The 22,909-nt window shown below is 56.7% G+C and overlaps 1 protein-coding gene across 2 annotated transcripts in view; it reads left to right on the forward strand.

Annotated features, from left to right (window-relative positions):
• Nucleotides 1–5,732: 5,732 nt before the first annotated feature.
• AP2A2 (adaptor related protein complex 2 subunit alpha 2) overlaps nt 5,733–22,909 on the forward strand; it is a 64,124-nt gene continuing 46,947 nt past the window's right edge. For both annotated transcript variants that reach the window (XM_033120416.1, XM_033120417.1), the window contains exon 1: nt 5,733–5,970. In XM_033120416.1, coding sequence (XP_032976307.1) covers nt 5,904–5,970 — 67 coding nt within the window. In that variant the 5' untranslated portion in view covers nt 5,733–5,903. The remainder of the gene's footprint in view (nt 5,971–22,909) is intronic.

Here is a 22,909-nt window from a genome sequence, read left to right on the forward strand (position 1 = left end):
CAGCTGGTCCCCACCCTGCCCTGTCCTGCCAGTCCCAGGACGCACTGCTTGGCTGGTTCCCGTTTTTGAGGCTTGAGAGGCTTCTCCCTGAGCTGAACTTTGTTCTCTTTCTTCCAACTCATGTTTTCTTCTTTCTCTTCCCGGTATTTCCTGCCAGCTGTCCCCAGTCATCGCAGAGTAGGGTTGGGTTGGTGTGTGTGCTGACGCATATCATGTACCAACTGTCAAGTGTCACTGGACAGCTCCGAGTTCCTGGCACCCAGCTCAGCCCTGAGGCCTGACCTTTGGGGAAGTGACCCTAAGTCAGCAGAGCTCTGGAGAAGGCCCCAGTAAGTGATGCTGGAGGCGCTGCCAGTTGTGCAGTCCTAGGAATGCTAAGGAGAACCCTGCAAGATCACAGCTCTCCCAGTGAGAAAGGCACTTAGTCACCTTAGAGACCGTTCAGTTCAGTGGTCTTTGGAGCTAAAGAATTGCAAAATCCGCTCAGGGCCAGCTCTGCAGACCCCCAAGAGCAGATGAGAAGGAGGGGCAGGGAGCCCACCCCAGGCCCCTCTGCAGAGAGGGCCAGGCTCTGTGCTGTGAACCCAGGTGTCAGGTCTTACCCCAGCACTGTCCTTTCTCCTTGCACCCCCTCCCCCTTACCCCACCTGTCTGCAGTGGGCACTAGAGGGCAGACAAGGGCAGGGATAGGCCCCATGGAGCCAGGGGGCCTGCAGAGAGGAGCTTCCTGATGCCAACTGAACCCTCTGCCCCCCACTGGGGTCTGGGGACACCTGCCCTACCCTGGGTGCACCTGGCCAGCCGAGGGTCCCCAGCGTGATGTTGCCTCTCCAGAACGGCCTCTATGACGTCCCAGAGTTCCTATGGGGAGCCCATTACATAGCTGACACCGTTAGAACTGTACACCTTGTGGCTGTGAGGCTGCTAGGGGCTGGCCAGTGCTCCTGGTGTGGGGCGAGGGTGGGTCCCTGACTCGCACACGGCCCTGGGCCTCTCCTCGTTTGCCGAGTTAGCAGAAGGCAAGGTCCTTCCTGTCAGGGACAACTCATGACTCCTCCTGTTTTAACAGGGTGGCCTTGGCTGGGGTCAGTGCAAGGGCAGGGCGCAGGCCACTATCACTGACCATGTCCTATTCCTCCTGAGCCCCAAAACATTCCAGTTTAAAGGCCGGAAACCCAGGAAGAGAAATGAACGTCAGGATTTCCTGCTGCTCAGCCCTCCCCGTGCCCGTGGATGGAGACATCCTCCTTGGGCGCTGGGATAAGCAAAGTCCTAAGCAAGAAGGCCGAGGGAGCGGGGCACTTCACAGGCAGCGGAAGCTTCTGGATGGAGCTCCAGAGCCAGCACAGCAGATTGTCTTTCTGTGTCCCATGTGCAGGCCCCCACCAGCCCATGTGGCCTTGACCGGGGAAGGCTGCGACGCGGGCGTTGTGTTGTGTGTAGGTGTCTGGTGAGCGGTGGACAGGCGCTGGGCCCCAGGTGGGCGTCTGTGATGGCGGGTGGCCCTGCACAGGCTGTGTGCTTTGTGGCATCAGTGAGGTGTTTTATGCTTCTCATCACTCCACAGCTGACCTTAAGGGACCCTGTACCAAAGAGGAGGGGTGGGTGTGTGTCAGTGAGGTCAAAGGGGCAGCATTTCGTGGTGGCTGTAGTGGGGCGAAGAGGGGACCCCAAAAGGTCCCCGTCCCAAGCCCCGGCACCTATGAAGGTGACTTTATTTGGAAATAGTCCCTGCCAATGTGACTAGGGGTCCTGGGGTGAGATCATCTCGCATTTAGGATGGGCTCTGAATCCAATGACTGGGGTTCTCTTATAGGAGAAAAGAGGGGCAGTTGCTACACACAGACCCACGAGATGACAGAGGCAGAATGGAGTCACTGAACCCCAAGCCAAGGCGCCAGCCGCCACCAGAAGCTGGAGAAGGGAGACGAGGAAGAGACTCGCAGGGCCTCTGGGGGGACCAGTCCTGCCGACACCTTGATCTGGGACTTCTGGCTTTCAGACTGGGAGAGAACCAATTTCTGTTGTTTTAGGCCAGTAGTTTGTGGTGATTTGTTGTGGCAGCCCAGGACACTACGAGAGGTGCTGGGAGCCCTGTGCAGGTATTTTTAGGTATGGGTTTTCCTAAAGCTCTTTCTCTCAGGCTCATCTTAGAATGGCGTATACCCCTCAGCTCACCCTGGCTGAGCCTGTAGAGTGTGGATGTCAGTCTGCGACGGAAGCCCTTCCCACAAGACACCCAAAACCAGGAGGCCCATTCCATGATGGGCAGCTGGCAGGCTGCTGACGTGGCTGGTCTGGCCTTTAAAGTCAAGGGGTGTATTTTCCACAGGTAATTTAGGGAGACTGGAGGTCCTGGGTCCCTGCTCTGAGGGTGAACAAGCATTTGATTTGGGGGTGAACAGGACCTCCTGGGGGACGATAGGACTTTCAAACCACATCCTGCACCCCTCACCTGGTTGGCGGCACTAGGTGTGCTGCTCCTGTGGCCGTTTACTGATGATTGACAGTACTTGCTAGCCTTTTCAACCCTGGGGACAGTGGCTATGAAGTGGTCTTGATGACAAGCCACAGGACATGTCATCCTGACATGCCTCAGACCCCTAGGGCCCCAGAAACTTTGATGACACAGCACTCCCGGGCACAGGGACAGGTACTAATTAGGACCTAGGCTGGCAGGATGTCACGGAGCCCCCAACCACTGTGGCGTATACACTGGCGACTTGAGGGCTGGTGGGTAGAATGCATGGCACTCACCATTACGGGCAGAAATGGAGCTCCAGCTACGGGAGCCCTGTCCCAGTGTGTAGGATGGAAAGGGGGCAGGCTCTCAAACTCATGTCCCCAGTGTGCTCACGTCACCGTCTGTCAGGAGCTGAATTGTGTCCCCTAAAAGGTGACGTGTAGTCCTTACCCCCAGCACCTCAGAATGGGAGCTGACCTGGGTCTTTGCAGATGTAATGAATTAAGATGAGTTCATACTGGAGTAGGGTGGGCCTCTAACCTAATGTGACTGGTGTCCTTAGGAAAAGGGCAACTTGAGACACAGAGAGATGAACCCAGAGGGATGACGGCCGTCTACGAGCCGAGGAGAGGCTAGGCCAGACCCTCAGCCACAGCGCCGAGGAGCCAGCCCTGCTGACATCCTGATCACAGACTTCCGGTCTGCAGAACTGGGGGAGAAGAAATGAGTTCCTTTCTCTGCATTTCATCCTGGAATTTCTGGCACTGAATCCTGTTTTAACGTGGGCCACCCTGACTCCAGCCTCCAGGCAGTCGCTGCCCAGGCCCGCTCGGCTGACCCAGGGCACCGGCTGCTCCCAGCCTGCACCCCGGTCATTCATCCTGCAGAGTCTGCAGAATCACCTTCCTGCCGTTCTCATGGTGGCTCAGCCTTCCCCGTCTGGGTGCGATTTTGTGTTGGGATCTGACTGCCAGGTCTCAAAGGATGGGGCCAGCCAGGGGGCTCTGAGGGCACATGACTTGTCTCTTACAGAGTAACTCCTTCAGCAGATGTCATACAGAGTCTTCAGGACAACTTCATGCAAGGAGGGGAGGCTGGCGGGGGACTAGGGAAGTAGGGGTTGGGTCTTCCCCCCGGGGAACCCCAGGTTACCCCATCTTCCACGTGCTGTTCCCTGGGCCCTGCCAGCACTCCAGCTTTCCCATAGGACACCGGGAGGACGCAGAATGAACTTCTGTGGCTAATTTTGCAACAATCTGGTTCCAGCGGTGTGTGGCTTTGGGCTGCTGTGTGGCTGTGCACTGAGCTCTGAGTCAAGGCAGCTCCTGCCACCGTCGGTTGGGCAGTTAGGGACCTGAGCTCCTCACTCTCCTTCTTCAGGTGGCTCGGCTCTGTTGGAAGCCCCCACCCATCACAGAAGTTTGAATTCCTCCTGCTCTGCATGCTGTCGATGGCTGGGCATGTGCTCAGTCCCCAGAGCCTGGCCTTCCCAAGCATGTCATTCCTGGTGACCACAGGTAGCCACCGGGTGCCAGGGACTGCCACGTCCCTATTCCTGAACAGGCACAGTGCTCAGGGCCTCTAGCCATGCCCGGACCAGGCCACCAATCTTAATTTTCTGGGTCATTGTCTGAAACCCATTCTAGAGATTATGGGAAGGAAACTGGGTCACTCATAAAACCCCCAGGCAGCTTGAGCAGGCCCCGGTCTGGGTGGGAGCCGAGACGTGGCCAGCTGACGTGCAGGACGCCCCCGACACCTTGGTCACACATGCTGCAGGCTCTTCTTTCCTCCTTCTCTATGCAAGTGTTGGGCTTCTGTCTGTGGAGCCCCCATGTCCCAGTGGCCACAGATGGAGGAAAGAGGTTTTGGCTCCACCCCCGCTCTGGGGAACCGTGATGTGACTACAAGTGGCTAAAATGTGACAGATGTCCAGTTCACACAATTTAAGAAATGAAACTGTTTCCACGCACCGCACAGTCCCAAAGCGGCCTGTCCCTCACTGAGCGGTGACTGGTCCGGAGGGCCGTGTGGACTCAGGCCAGAAGCTGGATGGTAATGAGTGATCGGAAGTGTTTGCCTGGGAAGATGAAGGCACCAATGTGAAGTGTGGGGCCTTCCTCATGGCCACCTGTGTGTCTCCTCAGGCCCTGGGACCCCCTCCCCCACCCCCCTGACACACACACACACTTCCCAGGAGGCGTGGAAACCCAGGGTCGTCACTGAGAGGAGGTGCATGCTTGGCCATCCCCCAGCCCTCCTCCAAGAAGCCGTCCGCCTCGTGGAGCTGGCACTCTGTCCACGCTCCTTGAGGGCCCCTGGCTGCTGGGAGTGGGTCGGGGTTTGCTTGTTGAGTCCCCTCACCTGGGCATGGTAGTGTTATCCCCTGCTGTGGGGATGCAGGCTCTGGGGGGGTCTCCCCGCCTCTAGGAAGCCCTCCACTGGCCCAGCTCTTTGGGAGGTCTTGCCTGGTGGCGAAATTGCTGCCTTACAAGGATTTGGGTCTCCACAGGGTTCGGTTTTCCCCCAGGGGTCCTGGAGGCCAGAGCAGGGGTAGGGTGCCCAGTCTGTGGGAGGGGCCTGCCCCTTTCTCCCACCCAGGCCTGACCTCTCACTGGGAACTGAGGAAGTGAGCCAGGGTGGGACAGAGGTCTCACTGATGGGTTTGGGTCACTTCCAGGTACAGAGCCCGGATAACCCCCTGAAGAAGGGGCTTCCTTTTGAAAGTCATCCAGCTTCACAAAGGAGAGCTCGGCAGGGCCACTTGCTCTCCAAACAGACTCCTCGGGTCTCCTGCCCACCACGGCCCGGCTGTGGGGTGAGCCCACAGGCGGTTCCTGCCTCCATCCCCCAGGGGTGCAGAGGCGGTGGCGGCAACAGTGACAAAGGGCACTGAGGGATCGGATTGGACTGTAGACTGGGCCCTGTGGTCAGCTGGTGCTCTCATGGGGTGAGCAGTCCTCTTTAGGTGGGGCTGGCTCTGGAAGGCCGGGGTGATGGACAGCAGGATATCAGAGCTCTGCCCGCAGACCGGCCCCCTAAGGCGGGCAGCAAGCTGGCCCAGAGCCCGGGCTGGGCAGGGCGGTGTGGGGCTTGCCTGGGGCAGCGCTGTGAGGAGCCCGGGAACGCGAGAACTGTCGCTCCCAGCGCAGACCCGCCCGCGGCGTCAGCCTGTAGGGGGCGCCCCAGGGCCTACCATTACTTGGCCGCCCTCGACGTGCTCGCCCCCGCGCCGCGGCCACGCGAGCGTGCGCGTGCGTGCGAATGCAAGCGAGCGTGCGTGCGTACGTGCGCGCGGCGGCCCTGAAAGCGGCGCTGGGAGCCTGAGGCGGCTCCGGCTGAGGCGGCTCCTCCGGCGGCGGCGCTCCCCGCCCCCGAGTCCCCGCTGCCCGCCTCTCCTCCCGGTCCGCCGGCGCAGGCCGCTCCCCGGGAACCGAAGATGCCGGCCGTGTCCAAGGGGGACGGGATGCGGGGCCTGGCCGTCTTCATCTCCGACATCCGCAACTGTGAGTGGCCGCGGCGGCGGACCCGGCCTGCGGAGGGTGGGGGTCTCGCGGGGTCAGGGGTTGCCGACCTGGAGGGCGGGGGTCCGGGGCGCGGGATGGGGTCGGGGGTGCGGACCTGCCGGGCGGGGGTCCCGGGCGCGGGGTGGGGTCGGGGGTGCGGACCTGCCGGGCGGGGGTCCGGGGCGCGGGGTGGGGTCGGGGGCGCGGGGTGGGGTCGGGGGTGCGGACCTGCCGGGCGGGGGTCCGGGGCGCGGGGTGGGGTCCGGGGCGCGGGGTGGGGTCGGGGGTGCGGACCTGCCGGGCGGGGGTCCGGGGCGCGGGGTGGGGTCGGGGGTGCGGACCTGCCGGGCGGGGGTCCCGGGCGCGGGGTGGGGTCGGGGGTGCGGACCTGCCGGGCGGGGGTCCGGGGCGCGGGGTGGGGTCGGGGGTGCGGACCTGCCGGGCGGGGGTCCCGGGCGCGGGGTGGGGTCGGGGGTGCGGACCTGGAGGGCGGGGGTCCCGGGCGCGGGGTGGGGTCGGGGGTGAGGACCTGCCGGGCGGGGGTCCCGGGCGCGGGGTGATGTCAGGGGGTGCGGACCTGGAGGCAGGGGGTCCCGGGCGCGGGGTGGGGTCAGGGGCTGCGGACCTGCCGGGCGGGGGTCCGGGGCGCGGGGTGGGGTCGGGGGTGCGGACCTGCCGGGCGGGGGTCCGGGGTCTCAGGCCGGGGTGTGGGAGGAGGGTTCGGGGATGCAGGATTGGGGGCTCGGACAGGGGTGTGTGTGTGCAGGTCGGGGAGCGAGACGAGGACCTGGCAGGGGGGCAGGGGTGCGGGAGGAGGGAACTGTGGCACCGCCGAGGGGGTTCCGGCACAGGCGCCCCTCCCCAGCATGATGTCATCTCGAGCACTCTCCCTCTTTCTAGTAACGGAGCATTTAACCCAGCATTTTCCAAAATAGTGTGGGTTTTCCCTTTGGGAGTGGGAATAGCGAAATCCGTGTCTTGCTGGGGAAGCAGCTCTGTGACCCCGGCCCTGGTTAAAACGACTCCTAACTCCGCAGGGAATCCGGCGGTGGCGGGTGGGATGGCTGTGGGGAAACTGCTCTGCCTGCTGCCTCCCATCAGGGACACGTGTGTCCCCTCAGAGTGGAAAAATCCACACCCAAAGGTGGAAGTGGCCCGGAGGCCTGCCCGTGGGTCACCGGTAAGTTTGGCTTTGGTGTGTAGAAACTCCTGCTGGTTTTCAGAGAATGTCCCTTTTATTTACTTGAAAAATAAACACAAAGCCAGTTTCCTGTGTTTTGGTTATTCCTTGTCATCCACCAAATTGTTGACTGTGACTTTTTGTCGCCTGAGGTTTAATGTCGATTTTGAAGAATGTCTGTAACCTCACCTTCTTAGGGGGCGTGGAGGACGCAGACAGTGGAAGGTCTGTCCCCTCCCTTACCCTGTGAGAAATCAGTGTGGAAACACACCCTCAGTGCTTTTGCAGGTCGGGCAGGATTCTCTTCTTTCTCTTCCTTTATGGTATAGTCACCCTGATGCACCTTGTGCAGCTGAGTGTGTCACTGTTTCAGGGGACCCCTTGAGCAAAGGCTTAGCAGCCTTAAATTAGCTGTGACGTCTGTCCTTCCATTTTGGAAGAAAACTGCACTGGGCAGCCGGCAGCTGAGATGGAACCCATTCTCTCCGGCAGCTAATCACCCACACACGTGCTCTGTGCGAGTCTGCGTTTGACTGGAAGGCGCCTGCACGTAGTGAGGACTCGGCAGATACTTGTTGACTGGGGACCAGACTGTCCACCCCCCACTGATGTTTGGGCCCCCCGTTGTTTGTTGTGAGGGGCTGTCCTCTGGGGAGCAGTATCCCTGGTCCCTACTTACTAGATGCCTTAGTTGTGACAACCGAAATGTTTCCAGACGTTGCCCTGGGGGCACAGTTGTCCCTGGTTGAGAGCCACTGCTGTAGTCCAGTGGATAAGACAGTCTCTGCCCTGAAGGAGATTATGTAAGAAAGGGGGTCCTAATCCCTCTTGGGGGTCCGAGCCCAGGTCTGTTCAATGTGGCTTCTTCCTCAGAAACACCTTCCTGACCTCACTGCGCGGTCACCGTCTCGCCAGCCACAGCTTCCCCTTCAGAGCAGTGTCGTTCAGCTTGTGTGCCATGCTCCCCTCCACTGAGCTCCCCCTGGGTGGGGGCCATGCTGTCTCTCACAGCGCCCAGCACGGGACCTGTGCCCAGGAGACAAGTGAGCCAGAAATCTCACGCAGGAGGTGATTGTCGGGATTGTGTCCTCAGGGCAGGCCGAGGGCCGAGGTGTGCCTGGGAGCACAGGGGACGAGCGTGTCAGCAAACGTGGGCTGGTCGTGGACATAGCATTGGGGAACGAACCCGGCTGGAGCTGGCCTGAGCCTGACCCCTGGAGCAGGGAGAAGGGTCCCTGCTGCCCTTTTTGTCTGCCCGCCTTTGGTTTTGTGTCTTACTATTTTCTTGTGAGGGTGATTGATGCAGGCAGACTCTGGAGAGGGCACCAAGCTGGCAACACAGGGCTGGACTCTGATCACCTCTGACCAGCTCCACAACCCGAAGCCACCGGCCACTGAGCCACAATTTCCTCAACTGACAGAGGGATGGATTTTGAGCGGAAGTCGCACTGACGTCTGTGTCAGTTCTGAAAGTGCAGCTCCCTCCTACTGTTCTGAACTGGTTTAAGTTTTGCCCTTGCAGACCTTTATGAGTGTGCCCTGCATCCGCTGGCATCACCTTGGTGGTCCGCTCCCAGCCGACGGCTGGGGACTCAGACCTCAGCGTGGGCAGCAGTGAGCGTGCTGCAGCGTGTGGAGAGGGGCCCTGTCTCAGCTTGTGTGGCACAGGGAGCAAACTGATTCAGTGCTTCATAAAATTAACTTGACCCTTTCTGACCTACCTCAGCCCAGGGGCCACTGCATCTGGCCAATGTGCGTCTAGTGTGTGTGAGTTCATGAACTGTTTCTCTCTTTTGAATTGGCATTACAGAATTCTAATCCTTTTATTAGGCCCAGTTTTTAATAATTCTTTATTTTGAAACAAATATAGATTGATGGGAAGTTACAAAGAAATGGACAGGGAGGTCCCAGCACGCTTCACCCGGCCTCTTCTAAGGTGGCCGTCTCACGTAAAAGACAGTGTCACCACCAGGAAGCTGACGGTTGGTTCAGTGTACCAGGCGTAGTCACATTTCACCGGGGTCTCAGCACTGACGAGTGTGTAGGTCCGTGGACTTGAATCATGTACTTTGTGTATCCCCACCTCCATCAAGCAGAGCTGCCCCTCCCCGGGGTGCTACCCCGTCCCCGCCCCCACCCACTGATGTGTTCTCCATGCTGCGTCACATCTCAGGGGTGCTGTGTGGTATGTCCTGTTGGCATGGCTTTTCTCACTCAGCACCGTCCCCTCTAGACTGTTGTGTTGATTGACATTACTATATTCAGGCAGTCTCAAAGAAAACAAAACAACTGCTGAAATGGGGAAAAATAAGCGTTATTTGCTGTTCACTTATTTTGGAACTTTTGTTTGCTTTTATATGTGTGATATGTCAGTGAAGGACAGTCATATACAGTTGACCTTTGAGCAACGCGGAGGTTAGGGGTGCCAACTCCCACACAGTTGATGATCGATGATCCTGGTATAACTTTTTTTTTTTAATTGGGGGAAAGAGAACAGGACTTTATTGGGGAACAGTGTGCACTTCCAGGCCTTTTTTCCAAGTCAAGTTGTTGTCCTTTCAGTCTTAGTTGTGGAGGGTGCAGCTCAGCTCCAGGTCCAGTTGCCGTTTTCTAGTTGCAGGGGGAGCAGCCCACCATCCCTTGAGGGGTCGAACTGGCAACCTTGTGGTTGAGAGGACGTGCTCCAAGCTCCAACCAACTGAGCCATCCGGGAGGCAGCTCAGCTCAAGGTGTCATGTTCAATTTTAGTTGCAGGGGGCGCTGCCCACCATCCCTTGCAGGAGTTGAACTGGCAACCTTGTGGTTGAGAGCCCACTGGCCCATGTGGGAATCGAACCGGCAGCCTTCGGAGTTAGGAGCACGGAGCTCTAACCGCCTGAGCCACCGGGCCGGCCCGATAGGTCTTTATTCTTGTGAGACCAGTCACGTTGCCAGCAGGCAGGAAATTGCCATTTATTCCTCTATGCGGGGTGGGGGGTGCTGGGCAGCACAGATGCTTGCAGGCATTTTATTTCAGTCCTCCAGGCACTCACTCAAATGAAGGGAAACAAGTGGGGAGGTGCAATTAGCCATTTGGCAAAAAACCCAATTTCCCACGTGCTTGGAGAAAGCCCGCAATTTTGCTGCGGGCGCACTGATAAATTAGTAGAGTAATTATCAGTGCTCTGCTCCTTGTGGTCCTCACCAAACCTGGTCCCTCCCAGTTTGTTCACTTTGTTGGAATTTGGCACCCCTCTGCATTATATTTTAGCCTGACGAAAGTTAAAAAAAAATTATTTGTTCATCAAATCCATTTCTTATGAGTCATACATTGGACACGGAGAAACTGAGCATAAAAATTTAAATTCAGCTGAAACTTCAGTGTAAAAATTAAACATAAAGTTGGTGTTTGATTTTCCTGGATAGTAATACGTAGAGATGAGAATCAGAGATTGTCAGTCTGCTTTTTTACTTCTAAAGTTTAAAAAAAAAAGTCAGGTTCATTTTAGTCTTGACTGTACTTTTAAAAAATGCTGACTTTTTGAAAAAAGAGTGCTCTTCTTGCACATTTTCTTTTGCACTCTTCTGCACAATTTGTATTCCTAGAAACTGATTAAGGAAGTTTGTGACGGAGGGTAAGGGAAGGAGGAGCCGTCAGGCGCAGGAAGACGCAGGCTCTTGGTCCAGGTTGGATTTTTCCTGCCAGAGGTGGCTTTTGCTGCTTCTAGGAATATCCGTGTGTTCCTTCTGGCTCCTCCGAAGTGGGGGTCACTCACTTATGACAAGTTGACATGTCCAGGTCACAAGTGTATTCTCATGCCGGATACCTAGCATTGCTTTTCTTTCCTCTTAAAATGATTTTCACTCTGTTTTTTGGCAACAGTCTATGTCAGGATTTTTTAGTTGCACAGTTATTGGAAAGGCTGTCTTTGTGGGATTAAATGGCGTTTACTTGGCTTTTAAAATAGCAAATCGAGTCAGACCAGAGGGGAAGACTGAGTGTGATTTAGATTAAGGAAGCGGTACTTTGCACTAATGTGAACAGAGTGTGACTCTGGTGTGAGCTGAGTGGGATGGGCTCTGAGGTCCACGGAATTTCACCTGATCATTTTGCGGTTTCTTGGGCATGAGGCCATCCTCCCTTTGATTAAATTTCCGAACGTATGAGGCTCCCAAAACTAAAAGTCTTTTTGTAAGTGTGTGGTCAACCTGTATGGCAGAAACGCTGGCCCTGCACTGCCCTGAAGCTCTGTGTGGCCTCCCTGCCTGGGAGGAATCCACGAGGGTGGGTTCGCAGGACGTGGGGGTGGGGCCAATGGACGATGGTGGCCATGCACGTGCTTCTTCCTACAGTTTGAGCAATTCTGAATTCTAGGACCCGTTGGGCCTCAGGTTTTGGACACAGGATGGCGTCTGGGCCTGTTACGGTGACGTGCTGGGTGGGCTTCAGGGAAATGGCCCCCTAGGGAGCTTGCGGACAAATGGGGAGAGGAGTTCCTGCCAGTGCAGCACCGACTGAGCACCTCTGTTTTCAGGACTCCTGAGTACACAATGGGGGAGAAGAGGGCGTGGGGACAGGGGCCCTCACCCTGAAGGGGTCTCTGATTTGGAGGTGGTAGGTCCTTGCAGGAGGGCAGAGGGGACACCAGAGGCACAGGTGCGTCTGGGGAAGATCGTCCGCGCCAGATTCTGGGCGTTTCCTGGCTGCCTGTGGCCTTGGCGAGCATTCTCCTTCTGTGAAAGGGCGTCTGGTCATCCCCGCTCCATCCAGTGAGATGAAATGACGCAGGGACGTAGGAATGGTACCCCGACTCCTGCCCCCTCCCCTGGGTCAGCACAGTCCCCCCCCCACGGTTTGGCATCGCAACCACTGGTGTGGCAGTCGAAAGTTGATGGCTTCATCGGCTTACGGTGCAGTACGAAGTAAGTGGAATAACTCCTCCGCTTAACAAAGCAAATTGAGTGTGCACTCACACGAAAACAGGTCACGGGATGTGTGAGACAGACGACGGGACTGTGTTTTCCGATCCTGGCATCTGCCTTCTTCAGGGTCTTCCTGGCTCTGGTGTGAAAGCTGACATCGTTGAAATGTGTCGTTGTCCTGGGAAGAATTCTCGGGTGGAGAGGTTTGAATTGGCGTCCCCTTAGTGGTGGGCAGGGAGGCTGATATGAGACTGGGTCTGTGCTCTGGTGGCGAGGGCTGCAAGGGCTCGGCCGGGGCACAGGGGGTGGCTGGGGCGCAGGGGTGTCTGCGGTGCAGGGGTGGCCGGGGTGCAGGGGTGGCCGGGGTGCAGGGGTGTCTGCGGTGCAGGGGTGGCTGGGGCGCAGGGGTGGCCGGCATGCCAGGAGGAAGTGGCCTGTGTTCAGGGAGTGCCCTGGAGACTCCGGTGGGAAGAAGACCAACAAGAGTGGGGCGGCCCCAGGCACGGGCCACCCGGGCAGAGGCGCGCAGACTGCTGCCCTCGCCCTCAGCACAGTTTGAACTTGGAGACACTCTGGTCCCTGCCTGCCTTCACACGCCACTTCCTGCCAGCTCTTCCTGTGTTTTCCTTCAGTACTGTTGGCAGAGCAGAGTGAGGCGGGGGCCACAGTTGCTCAGTAATGAGAGTGGGAAGTGGGGTCATAGAGGCTTCTGGGGGAGCTGCAGCGTGTAGGGCTGAGTCCAGTGGGCTGGCGCTTGCACTTTGCCTTCTGGGGCTGTGGGGGTGCTGTGGCTTAGAGGAGGGCGGTGATGCACCCACATCTGCCCTGTGCCCTGTAGCAACGAGGCCGACACCCTCCCCCTGGCTGGGCTCTGCCCCTTGGGCTCCTTCCCTCTCGGGCCTCAGCAGCCTCGGAGCGGCAGTGGAGTGGCTGACAGAACTTGCGGCCAGTGGTTCGGGTCAGATCCTGGCTTGGTTCCCGTGCTGTCGCCTTTGCGCGCTGGGCCCTGCAAGAGCCCGCAGTTTAACCGGGGAGCCCTGGGCTGTGCTTGCATGGCGCCCACCCTCCTGCAGTCCTTCGTTCCTTCCCGCCTACCCCGGCGTTGGTGTTTGTCCCCGGATTGCTTCACCGTGTGGAGGCCGCTTCCACGTTGGCTGGCCTGGGTTTTCTGTGTCTTTCTTACCTTTAAAAGCTCTTCTGGTGGTGACGAGGATTAGGGACTCGTGTGCCTGAAGCATTTTGCCTCCTTAGGGGGTGTGCTGTGTTGGGGTTTATGTTTTGCGTTTTCTGTGACCAGCTTTCCTTCTTGTGATGTGGTTCAGAGAGCAGTTATGTGTTTCTGTTGCAGCTTAGGAAGCAGTAGAAAGGCCACTAAACTGATGTCAAATGGCCTTTCGAAACAGTCATTAGAAAAACCAGCAAGGAAATGAGTATGGGACACTTTTGGGAGTGTTTTTTACTATTGAAACATACCTTGTGGAGCTGTTTGTGTCACGTGCAGTACAGCTGGCTCAGAACCTGACTGCACTCGTCGTGCCCACAGGTGTCTCCTGGGGCTGAGTCAGGCGGAGTTGTACGGGGCGTCCAGAGCCGTCCGCCCCACAGCCCCGCAGCCCCAGCATGCGGCCGCCCTTCCATTCGGTCCCAGGTGCCATGTACTTACCCGCCACTTGCGGTGTCATTACGTGGAGCGCAGAGAGTGTGGAGAAGAGGCAGGTGGGACGGGGCTGGGTGAGGGCCCTCTGGTGCCCAGTTGTGCCGTCCCTGGGGACTGGCATTTCTGAGACTGCTGTCCTGGGCCCGGGGTGTGGGCGCCTTGCACGGAGCTGGTGCCCGAGGGGCAGGAGCTGCTCTGTGCTGGGCGCTGTGTGTCTGGTGTGTGTTCTCCGATGCAGCAGTGCTGTAGCGCGAGCTTCAATCTGTCTTCGTACAAAGTAGTCAGGAAAACACCGTGGTAAATACCGCGTTCTTAATGTTTTCTGTAATTCCGATACAGCCCTAAGAGGGAAGGGCGTTTTGAAGGTGTGTGTTTCAAAATTTCTTTATTTTTCCGACATTCTTGTTCAGTTACGTCAGGCATTTTCTGACATAATTGTACAATTCATCTGAAAAATCTGTGGGGTGCCTGCTGTGTGCCAGGCATTATTCTAGGCACTGGGGAGTCAGTGGTTAGCCAAGTGGACAAGGTCCATGCCCTTCCAGAACTTAGCTCTTGTGAGAATAGATGGAACAACTGAGAACAACCTACGTATGTCTACCTCTCCCTCCATCTGTCCATCTGTGGTGGAGGAAATGAAGTAGGGAAGGGGATGAGAGGTACGGCAGGGTCCAGCTTCTCAGAAGGGTCAGGTTAGGTCAATTTAAGGAAGCTTGTAGGGGACAGGGCAGCGAGCCACGGGGGCATCAGGAGACAGTGCTGCAGGTAGCAGTGTGGAGGCTCTCGGGTGAGTGCAGATGGTGCGGGCTGGGTCAGAGGGAGCGGAGGCCGCAGGAATGGAGGGCAGGTCGCCTCAGGCCTTGCCAGGCTTCCTTGGAGGTGTTTGCAGGAGTGATCTGACCCAAATTATTTCTGCTTTTTGTAAGTAATTTGGCTTATTACGTATAAATAAGCTTCTGCACTGATAAAGGACAGTAGGGCAGGGTTGAAGTCGGGAGGCAGTGGGTGGTTATTGTGTTAACCATGGGAGTGATCTTCTCGGATGGCATGGGGACACATGGGGCGGCAGGAGGCAGGAGGGCACCTTGTCCCTGTGCTTTGTTCCAGGACACTAAAGGGGCTGCCCTGGGTCTTAGGTGCATTGCTTCCAGAGGGAGCCGTGCGGCTTTCTGTCGCTGCTGTAACAACTAAACCAGCCTTCCTGTGTTGGCTCATGTGTGCACGCATGTGCGTGTGAGTATATGTGCACACGTGTGTGTGTGCGTGCCTGTGCATGTGTGTATATGTGCACGTGTGTATGTGTGCCCGCGTATATGTGCACACGTGTGTGCCCGTGCATGTGTGTATATGTGCACGTGTGTGCCTGTGCACATGTGCATGTGTATATGTGCACACGTGTGTATGTGTGTACATGCCTGTGTGCATGCGCATGTGTGCATATGTGCGCATGTGTGTATGTGTGTGCGTGCCTGTGTGCACATGCATGCATGTGTGCACACCCACTAGATCTGCATGGCCGCGTGCTCAGCAGTGTCTGCATGTGAGGTGGCTCTTGGCTCCAGCTGCTATTACCTACCGGCTTTCCAAACATTGGTGTCAGTTTATGACAAGCCTTGTAACTTTCTGCATGTTCCTTGTGCTTGGGGCTTGAGCTGCTGAGATCAGTGGGTTAATAGTTTTCGTCAAATTTTTCAAATTTGGCTGTTATTTCTTCAGCCCGTCTTCTGTCCCTTCCCGCCTTTGGGGTCCCAGTGCCGTGCCTGTTAGGCTGCCTGAAGGGGCCCCACCCCACAGCTCCCTGCCCTCTGCTCCTTGTTCAGTCCGGTTTGCTCTGTGTTTCCTTTGGGACCTTCTCTGCTGTGTGTGATACCTGCTGTGTGTGTAACCTGGGCTGTGTGGGTTTCACCTCAGACCTTGCATCTCTCACTCCTCGTGCTTCTTATGTTGTCTGTACCTCTTAACATACTTCCATGTCTCCCACCTTCGTGAGTCTGTGGAATATAGTCCTGTTTTACCGTCCTTACCTCCTGAGTCTGTCACTTGTGTCATTTCTGGGTCCATTTCTGTTGTTTTTCCCCGTACTCATTACGGGTCGTATTTTCCTGTTTCTTTACATGCTTAGTAATGTTTTATTGGATGCCAGGCATTGTGAATTTCACCTTGTCATCCTGAATATGTTTGTGTGTCTTTATTCTTGAGCTTTGTTCTGGGACGAAGCTATTTGGGAGCAGTTTGGTCCTTGTAAGGAGGGACCAAGCAGCTTTTAGCCTGGGGCCCTCTCACCCCACTCCTGAGGGCTAGCATCCCTTCTCAGAACTCTGGGTGCCCTGGGTTTCGAGTTTTCCCGTCAGGCTTGCTGGCCCCCTTCTTGCAGGGCCTTTCCTATGGTGTGAGCAGGAGCAGGGGCAGTCAGTGAGCAGACAGGCCGGGCTTTCTGCGCTCTGCCCTCCTGGCAGCAGGCCCCACGCCTGGTCCATTGTCGCTCGCTTCAGGGAGACCCTCGGGCTGTTGGCCCCCCGCCCCTCCTCTTCCGGCAGTAAGCTGGGGCAGTTGCAAGGCTCATCTTGTTCTCTGTCCCTCAGAGAGCACTGTCTTCCATCGGCTGCTGTCCAGTGTCTGAAAACTGCTGTTTCATCTCGTCCAGCTTTTAATTGCTAAGGTGGGAGGAGAAGTCCTGTCCCTGCTCATGGCAGTGGGTTTTGGGGAGAGAGGCTCGTCCTGCACTTAGGTATCCAGGAGTTCCGAGAAGAGGGCTGGGCTGGAGGTAAAAGTGTGGGGCTTCGCTGAGAGATGGCATTTAAAGCCAGGATGACACTGGGGAGCTCACTAAGGGAGGGAATGGCAGCCACCAAAACGTGGCTCTCGCTCCCTCATGCGTCCCCGTGTGCGGGCATGCTTCCAAACACGCACCCTCGTGGACTGCGTGGCAGTACTTGGCAGTACTACTGTGATTCTCCCTCTCACAGGTGAGGGGCTCAGGGTCGCGGCCCAACCGCATGGCAGCTGGGAGGTGACAGAGCGGGTGCGGGTGAGTCCCGGGCTGGGCTGCTGGGCTGCTGGGCTGCAGTCTCCTCTCTGGACCACAGTGCTGTGCCCAAGCTCCAGGCCGAGGCCCCCCCAGGGGGCGGAGCCAGCCAGGTGGGTCCGGGCAGCCGGTCGAGTGGGGGTCCACCTGATGGGGAGGCCTAAGGGAGAATAGTTGGTAAAGTGAGTTCCTAGGGATTTTGTTGTAAAGAGGAAAGCAGCCAGGTGGTGACTGCCGAGGGCCGAGGCCGTGTGGCTTTCTGTTGCCGCCGTAACAAATAAACCAGCATTCCGTGTTGGCTCGTGTCCTGTCCGCCAGAAGCCGCACAGCCTGTCTGTGGTGGGGGCCCTGCCTAGAGTCTCTCAGGCCCAGATCGAGGTGTCCCCAGAGCTGCTTCCGCTCAGTCCTGCAGCGTGGGTCTGAGGTCTACTGTCCTAGCGACTGAACCCAACTGTAACCGTCCAGTCTCAGGTCCTAGGGCCCCTCTGGGGATTCCCTTTCAAGATGGGGCTCTCTCTCTCCCTCCCTAGCCCGTCTTCTCCTCCATGCAGAGTTCTGTGCATGCGGCTGAGGGCTCCGGGACTAGATGGGCCACCTGCATGACGCTGGATAACCCCTGCCTGAGTGACCCCGGCAGTGTTCCTTTGGCCGTGGAAGAAAACTCACAGGATCCTAGTGTTAGGGCGTGGACGTCTTTGGGGGGAACTCTGCCTATCACCGTGGGGTCAGGAAGGTGTTTTTAAGGTCATTTCATCTGTTCAACAAATTTCCTGAGTGCTGGTTTTTCACAGAGCAAAACAGTGAAGAACCCCTCACGTGTTGTACATTCTAGAGATGTGGACGTAAACTAAATAGGTGTAATGAAAAGAACTTTACAAACTATATTAAGGGGAAGTAAAGCAGGAAAGGGGGTTGCAGTTTAGACGGTGTTGCTGGGGGTCCAGCGTGCCCTGGGGTGCTGGCGGACGGGCAGGGGGGCCAGTGTGGCTGGAGTAGGAGTTGGGGAGAGGGCCTGGGACGTGAGTGCTGGGTGAGCGGGCAGGTGGATGGGCCATTACAACAACACTGGCTTCCTCTGCGTCACATGTGGAGCCAGTGGATGGTGAGCAGAGAGGGGACTCACCTTTGGGAAGGGTTCCTCCGACCGACTGAATGCTGTGTGGAGGAGGGGAGGGCAGAGGAAGGGGGCAGTCCTGTTGGGAGGCTCTGAACCAGGGGAGACAGGAAGACCCCCTGGAGCTGGGGGACTAGAGCCTGTTTGCAGGCTGAGCAGAGAAGGGCCCGGGGGAAGTGGAGGGTGGAGAGAAGCAGAGGTTCAGCCGCTGTCTTGCAGGTGGGGTAGGCTCACCAGCTGCCAGTGGGGAGGGAGGAGGTGCAGGGAAGCGTCGGGGCTTCGGGAGTGAGCCAGCCGAGCGCCTGGGTGACTGGGTGTGTGGATTCACCAGGCTCAGGCACCAGGTGGTCAGGATTTGGGTTCAGCAGGGAGGAGTTGGGTCAGGGTGTGGTTTCTGTGATGGGATTGAAGTTGGCTCAGGAGGGGTGAGGACAGGGAGGGCACAGAGAGTGTGTCTGCCATCAGGCATTGTCGCAGGTCCTGGCGGGCGCCGTGGGTTTGCTTTCCTGGTGGAGAGAGCTGAAGGTTGGGGCTGGAGGGATACGTGCACCAGATTGTGGGAGGAGCAAGGTCAGGGCAGTGGGTGGGTGGTTTCTGCACGGGAGAAAGTTAGCTCTCGGGGAGGGAGTGGGGCTACTGAGTAATTGGGCAGGTCTTCCCAGCTGCAGTCGTTTTTATCTTCGTCTTCTAGGCTTGCCCTCGATAAAATGTTTAAAAACATTTAGAAACATAAAGGCAAGAACATAGTCTAAGAAGTTAACAATAACACACACGACCGCTTCCTCACCCCCATTCCTGAATCTCAGAGTCAATTGTTTTCATTTTATAGCCATTTCTTCTCATATTTACTTTAAAAATGTGATGACTTGCCAATTCTAAATTGCATGTGCGTATCATTTATAGGTGTTTTCCTGTCAGTCTGTTCTCGGCCTGTGCCCGTCTGCATGCGGTTTGGTGGAGCACGTCTTCCGTGCACCTGGGAAAGTGCATGGGAGGAAAAATTGTCCTGGGATTTTGCGTTTAAAAAAAAAAAAGTGTCTTTTACCTTCATGCTTGAGGATTTGGCTGGAGTAGAATTCGAGGCTGGAAATGATTTTTCTTCCGTTTTGAAGGCGTGGCTGTCCTGTGAGTGTCCAGTGATGTGACGCTGTAAGATGCTGCCCCACATCAGTGGCCTTGTGCTTGGTTTGGGGTGTTCTTGTCTTGTTCTCTGTAATTCCCTCTGCCCTTCTCTTTCTCAGTCTCCCTCCAGTACAGCGGAGTGCGGACCTCTTGCCTCACATTTTCTCCCTTTATCTCATTTTTCATTTCTTTGTCCTGTGCTGTCTGTTGTTTGAGACGCGGCTTGGTCCTCTAGCTTTCTCTGGAACTTTGAATTTCTGCTCTTGCTTTTATAAGTTGAGGGCTTTCTCACTGTCCGAGCGCTCCTTCTTTGGGCGGCGTCTGGTTCTGAAAGCTGTGTTTTCTCTTACGTGTGGAAGAGTGTTCATTATTTTGGGGCTTCCTTCTCTGCATGACCTCTTTGCTCTGAATTCCTTTTCTGTAGGTTTGTTTCCGTGTCTGGCTCATGCCATGAGACCTTTCCAGATGCCTGGTGGTCGGTATCGGTCATTCACGTGTGTCAGCGTAGGCCACCCACTGTGGGCTTGGCTTTGGCCGGAGGCACGGTGATGGATGACGGCTCTGTTTCTGGGGGCGCCTGACGTGTCAGCCATCTTTTCAGTCTTCCTCAGAATAACTCTTCAGTCTCTCTCTGGATTGGGGTGTAGTTTGCTGGGTATTGGAAGCCTGGCTGCTGCTATCCTGGGAGTGGGGGCGGGGCCTCACCCCTCAGTGAGTCTGTCACTCAGGCGTGCTTTTCTTTGCGTGGAGCCTCACCCCAGCACTCAGTCGTGTCCCCAGGCCTGGCGCTTCCATGTCCCAGCTTCTCCAGAGGGAGAACCTCTTGTCTCTGCTGGGACTCGGGGGCGGGTGGGTGCCCTGCTGCAGGGTCTGGTGGAGGGGGATCTGCTGCGCCTGGTGCAGACTCTCGGCCCGTCCTCCTGGCCGCTTCCCGCGGCACCTGGCGCTGTCAGGGCCTGCGCCTTTTCAGGTTCTCTGTCTAAGCAGGGCTGCTTTTTACCGGCCCTCCCTCCCTCCTGCAGCTAGCCGGGTCCCAGCTCGCTCTGCTGGGCAGTCCGTGTCCGAATGCTGATGACCCCTCTCTTCATACAGCCTTCTGCTTTGAAATAAGTTTTTGACACATTTTATGTCACACACACACACACACACACACACGGATGTTATGTCATGTTATGGCCATCTTTTTTTTTTTAACCTTTAAAAAAATTTATTTTAAGTGTGTTTTTCCAGGACCCATCAGCTCCAAGTCAACTAGTTGTTTCAGTCTAGTTGTGGAGGGTGCAGCTCACAGTGGCCCATGTGGGGATCGAACCGGTAACCTTGTTGTTAAGAGCACTGCGCTCTAACCAGCTGAGCTAACCGGCCGCCCCAATGGCCATCTTTCACACTTGGGAGTAATCACTGCTCGAGAGGAGGCCTTGGGAAGACTAATTTAACTTATAGTACTTTCAGTTTTTAACTCTTAAATGAAGTAATCGTACCTTTTACTGTTAAATCGCATTTGGGTGGGTGGTTCTTGCCGTAAAGCTAGTTTTTCATGTGTTTCGAAGTGGAATTTTAAAGAGAACATGTGATTCTGTGGCATATATTCTGGTTCTCGCCAGAAGCCAGCACGCAGGGGCCCTTGTTCTCCACTGGCAGAGGGGTGTTTTTGAATGCCTCTGTCTGACTGGCTGCGTGTGCAGTGCTCTGAACCCCAGTAATCAAAGCAAGAGAGAGAAGCATCTGATTTGTTTCCGAGGCGTGGTCTGTGTGATGCGCAGTTTCTTGTCGATAACGTACTATAGTAAACAGAAATTTCTCTCATGGTTCCCAGGAGATTCTGTTTTTGGTAATGAGTCCGGAGGACTTTAGATCCCTAAATGTCCAAAGAGTTCCTTGAAGCCCTGAACTCCAGCTTGTAAAAACAGAAGCATTTTTCTGGAGGTACTTCATCATGGTGGGGTGAAGGGCGACTACCGTAGGGGCTGATCACAGAGGGCCTCTCTGCAGAAGGGCCACGTGAGCTGGGTCCTGAAGCTGGCCCAGCCTCCTGACGGGGGAAGACTCGGCGTGGTCAGGAGCTCAGGCCGGGCCGACCAGGGCAGCTGAGCTGAGCTTCTCTGAGGTGTCAGGTCGGAGGCTGCTGAAGAAAACCAGGTGACTGACAGGTCTGATGATACCTGAACGATTACCCTGGCTTCTGGGTGGGCACTGTTTGGAGGAGACCAGGGGTGGAAGGTGAAGCGTCACCATGTTCTAGAAAGGAGATGTTGGTGGCAGTGGAGGTGGTGGGAGTAGAGCATTCATTCGGAGGGAAAAGGGACAAGACTGTCTGATAGGGCGGGTGTGAGGGAGAGGGAGGACCTCAGGGAAGCCGTGTGCTGCGTCAGTGGTGACTGCAGGTTCAGTGATGTCGGTCGTCGCCTGGCTCACTTGCTGCAAAGCTTTGGGGGCATCTGGGGACGTGGGGAGCGCTCAGCTGTGTGCTGCTCTTACCGAGGAGCGAGGAGCGGCTCACCAGCGCTGTCCTGGGTGCTGAGGCTTAGCAGTGACTAAGCTCGCCCATGCGGAGCTCACGTTCTGCTGGGTGGAGGCAGAAGGAAAAAAGAAGCTTTTGTCTATGGTAGAAGACAACGAGTGCAGTCGAGAAAAACTAAGGAGAGGAGGTGATGGGGAGCGTGGGGCTGTGGCTTCTCACCTTCAACTGTGGTACCAGGAGGGGCTTGCTATGCAGGTAGCCGCTGAGCAAAGACTGGAAGGCACTGAGACACACAGGAGTGGGGAGGAAGGACAGTCTGGACAGAGGGAGCAGCCAGTGCCAAGGCCTTCGCGGGGGAAGATGCCCACAGCGTGGAGGAGACCGCAGAGGCCCACGTGGTGCCGTGGAACCAGCCAAGAGACGGGCGGGAGGTTGGGTCACAGGGTGGATGGCGGGGGGAGAATGGTGTGGGCCTGTGGAGCATTACAGACCAGTGTTTTGTTCTCGCACACTGAACACTGAGGGTCCTGAGACGTGGCCCTGTCCTCAGAGCAGCTCAACCCTCTTAATGCAGAGTGGTCAGCGGGTGAGAGGGACAGTGCAAATGAGTGACAGTCCGCCTAGGAGGCGAGGGGTGCTCAGGCATGGCAGTGCAGGGCTGGTGCTCAGGGGCCTGATCCAGGAAAGGGGGAGCACCATGCAGCACACCGCACAGGCATGCGTGTCAGCGGGACACCCTCCAGGGGTGGTGGTGGATTCCTAGGTACGGGAGTACCGCCGAGTGGCCGGTGGGGAGGTGGCAGGAGGAGACGGCAAGCCAAAGCCAGGTCATGGGGACCTGCTCTGGAGGAAGGACGTGGACCACCAACGTGTTCTAAGCAGGACAGTGACACAGGCCATTTGTTTTTTATTAGTGGAATAGTCATTTTGATGCAGAGGATGGATTTTAGACTAGGCCCTGAGGCAGGAGAGCCAGTTAGGGGAAGGTTGATTGCCCTGGTCTAGCGGACAATGGGAGGGTCTGAATCAGGGCAGCGGAGTGGGCTAGAAATCAGGATTGGCAGGAGGCGTGAGTGGCCAGGTACTCTCCTCATAGTGGCTTTGTCGATGGCAGAAATGCCATTTAGGCAGGCTGGTGGCAGAGGACCTTCGTGACTTCATTCCTCCATCAAAGCAATGAAAACACTGGTATAAACGGTCAAAATCAATTTTGTCAGAACCCTGGAAACTAACCAAAGATTGAAACCATCTTGGGTGGGTTTACTCAAGAACAGCTGCTGAACCTCTCACTTGACCTAGGCTCACTCCCTTTTCTGGGGTGTGTGTAGCTGTGAAAACCAGCAGCCTTGCAGCCACTGGAGGGGCGGGTGGGAGTGGCCCCTCCAGCCCTTCTTTCTCAGAGCGCCGTCACTGTGTGGGTGGGCTTGCAGCTCGCTGCAGAAGCCCCTCAGCAGAGCTTTGCATCCCTTGACCTCACT

Source organism: Rhinolophus ferrumequinum, chromosome 11 (assembly GCF_004115265.2).
Source record: "Rhinolophus ferrumequinum isolate MPI-CBG mRhiFer1 chromosome 11, mRhiFer1_v1.p, whole genome shotgun sequence".
Classification (NCBI taxonomy): Eukaryota; Metazoa; Chordata; class Mammalia; order Chiroptera; family Rhinolophidae; genus Rhinolophus; species Rhinolophus ferrumequinum.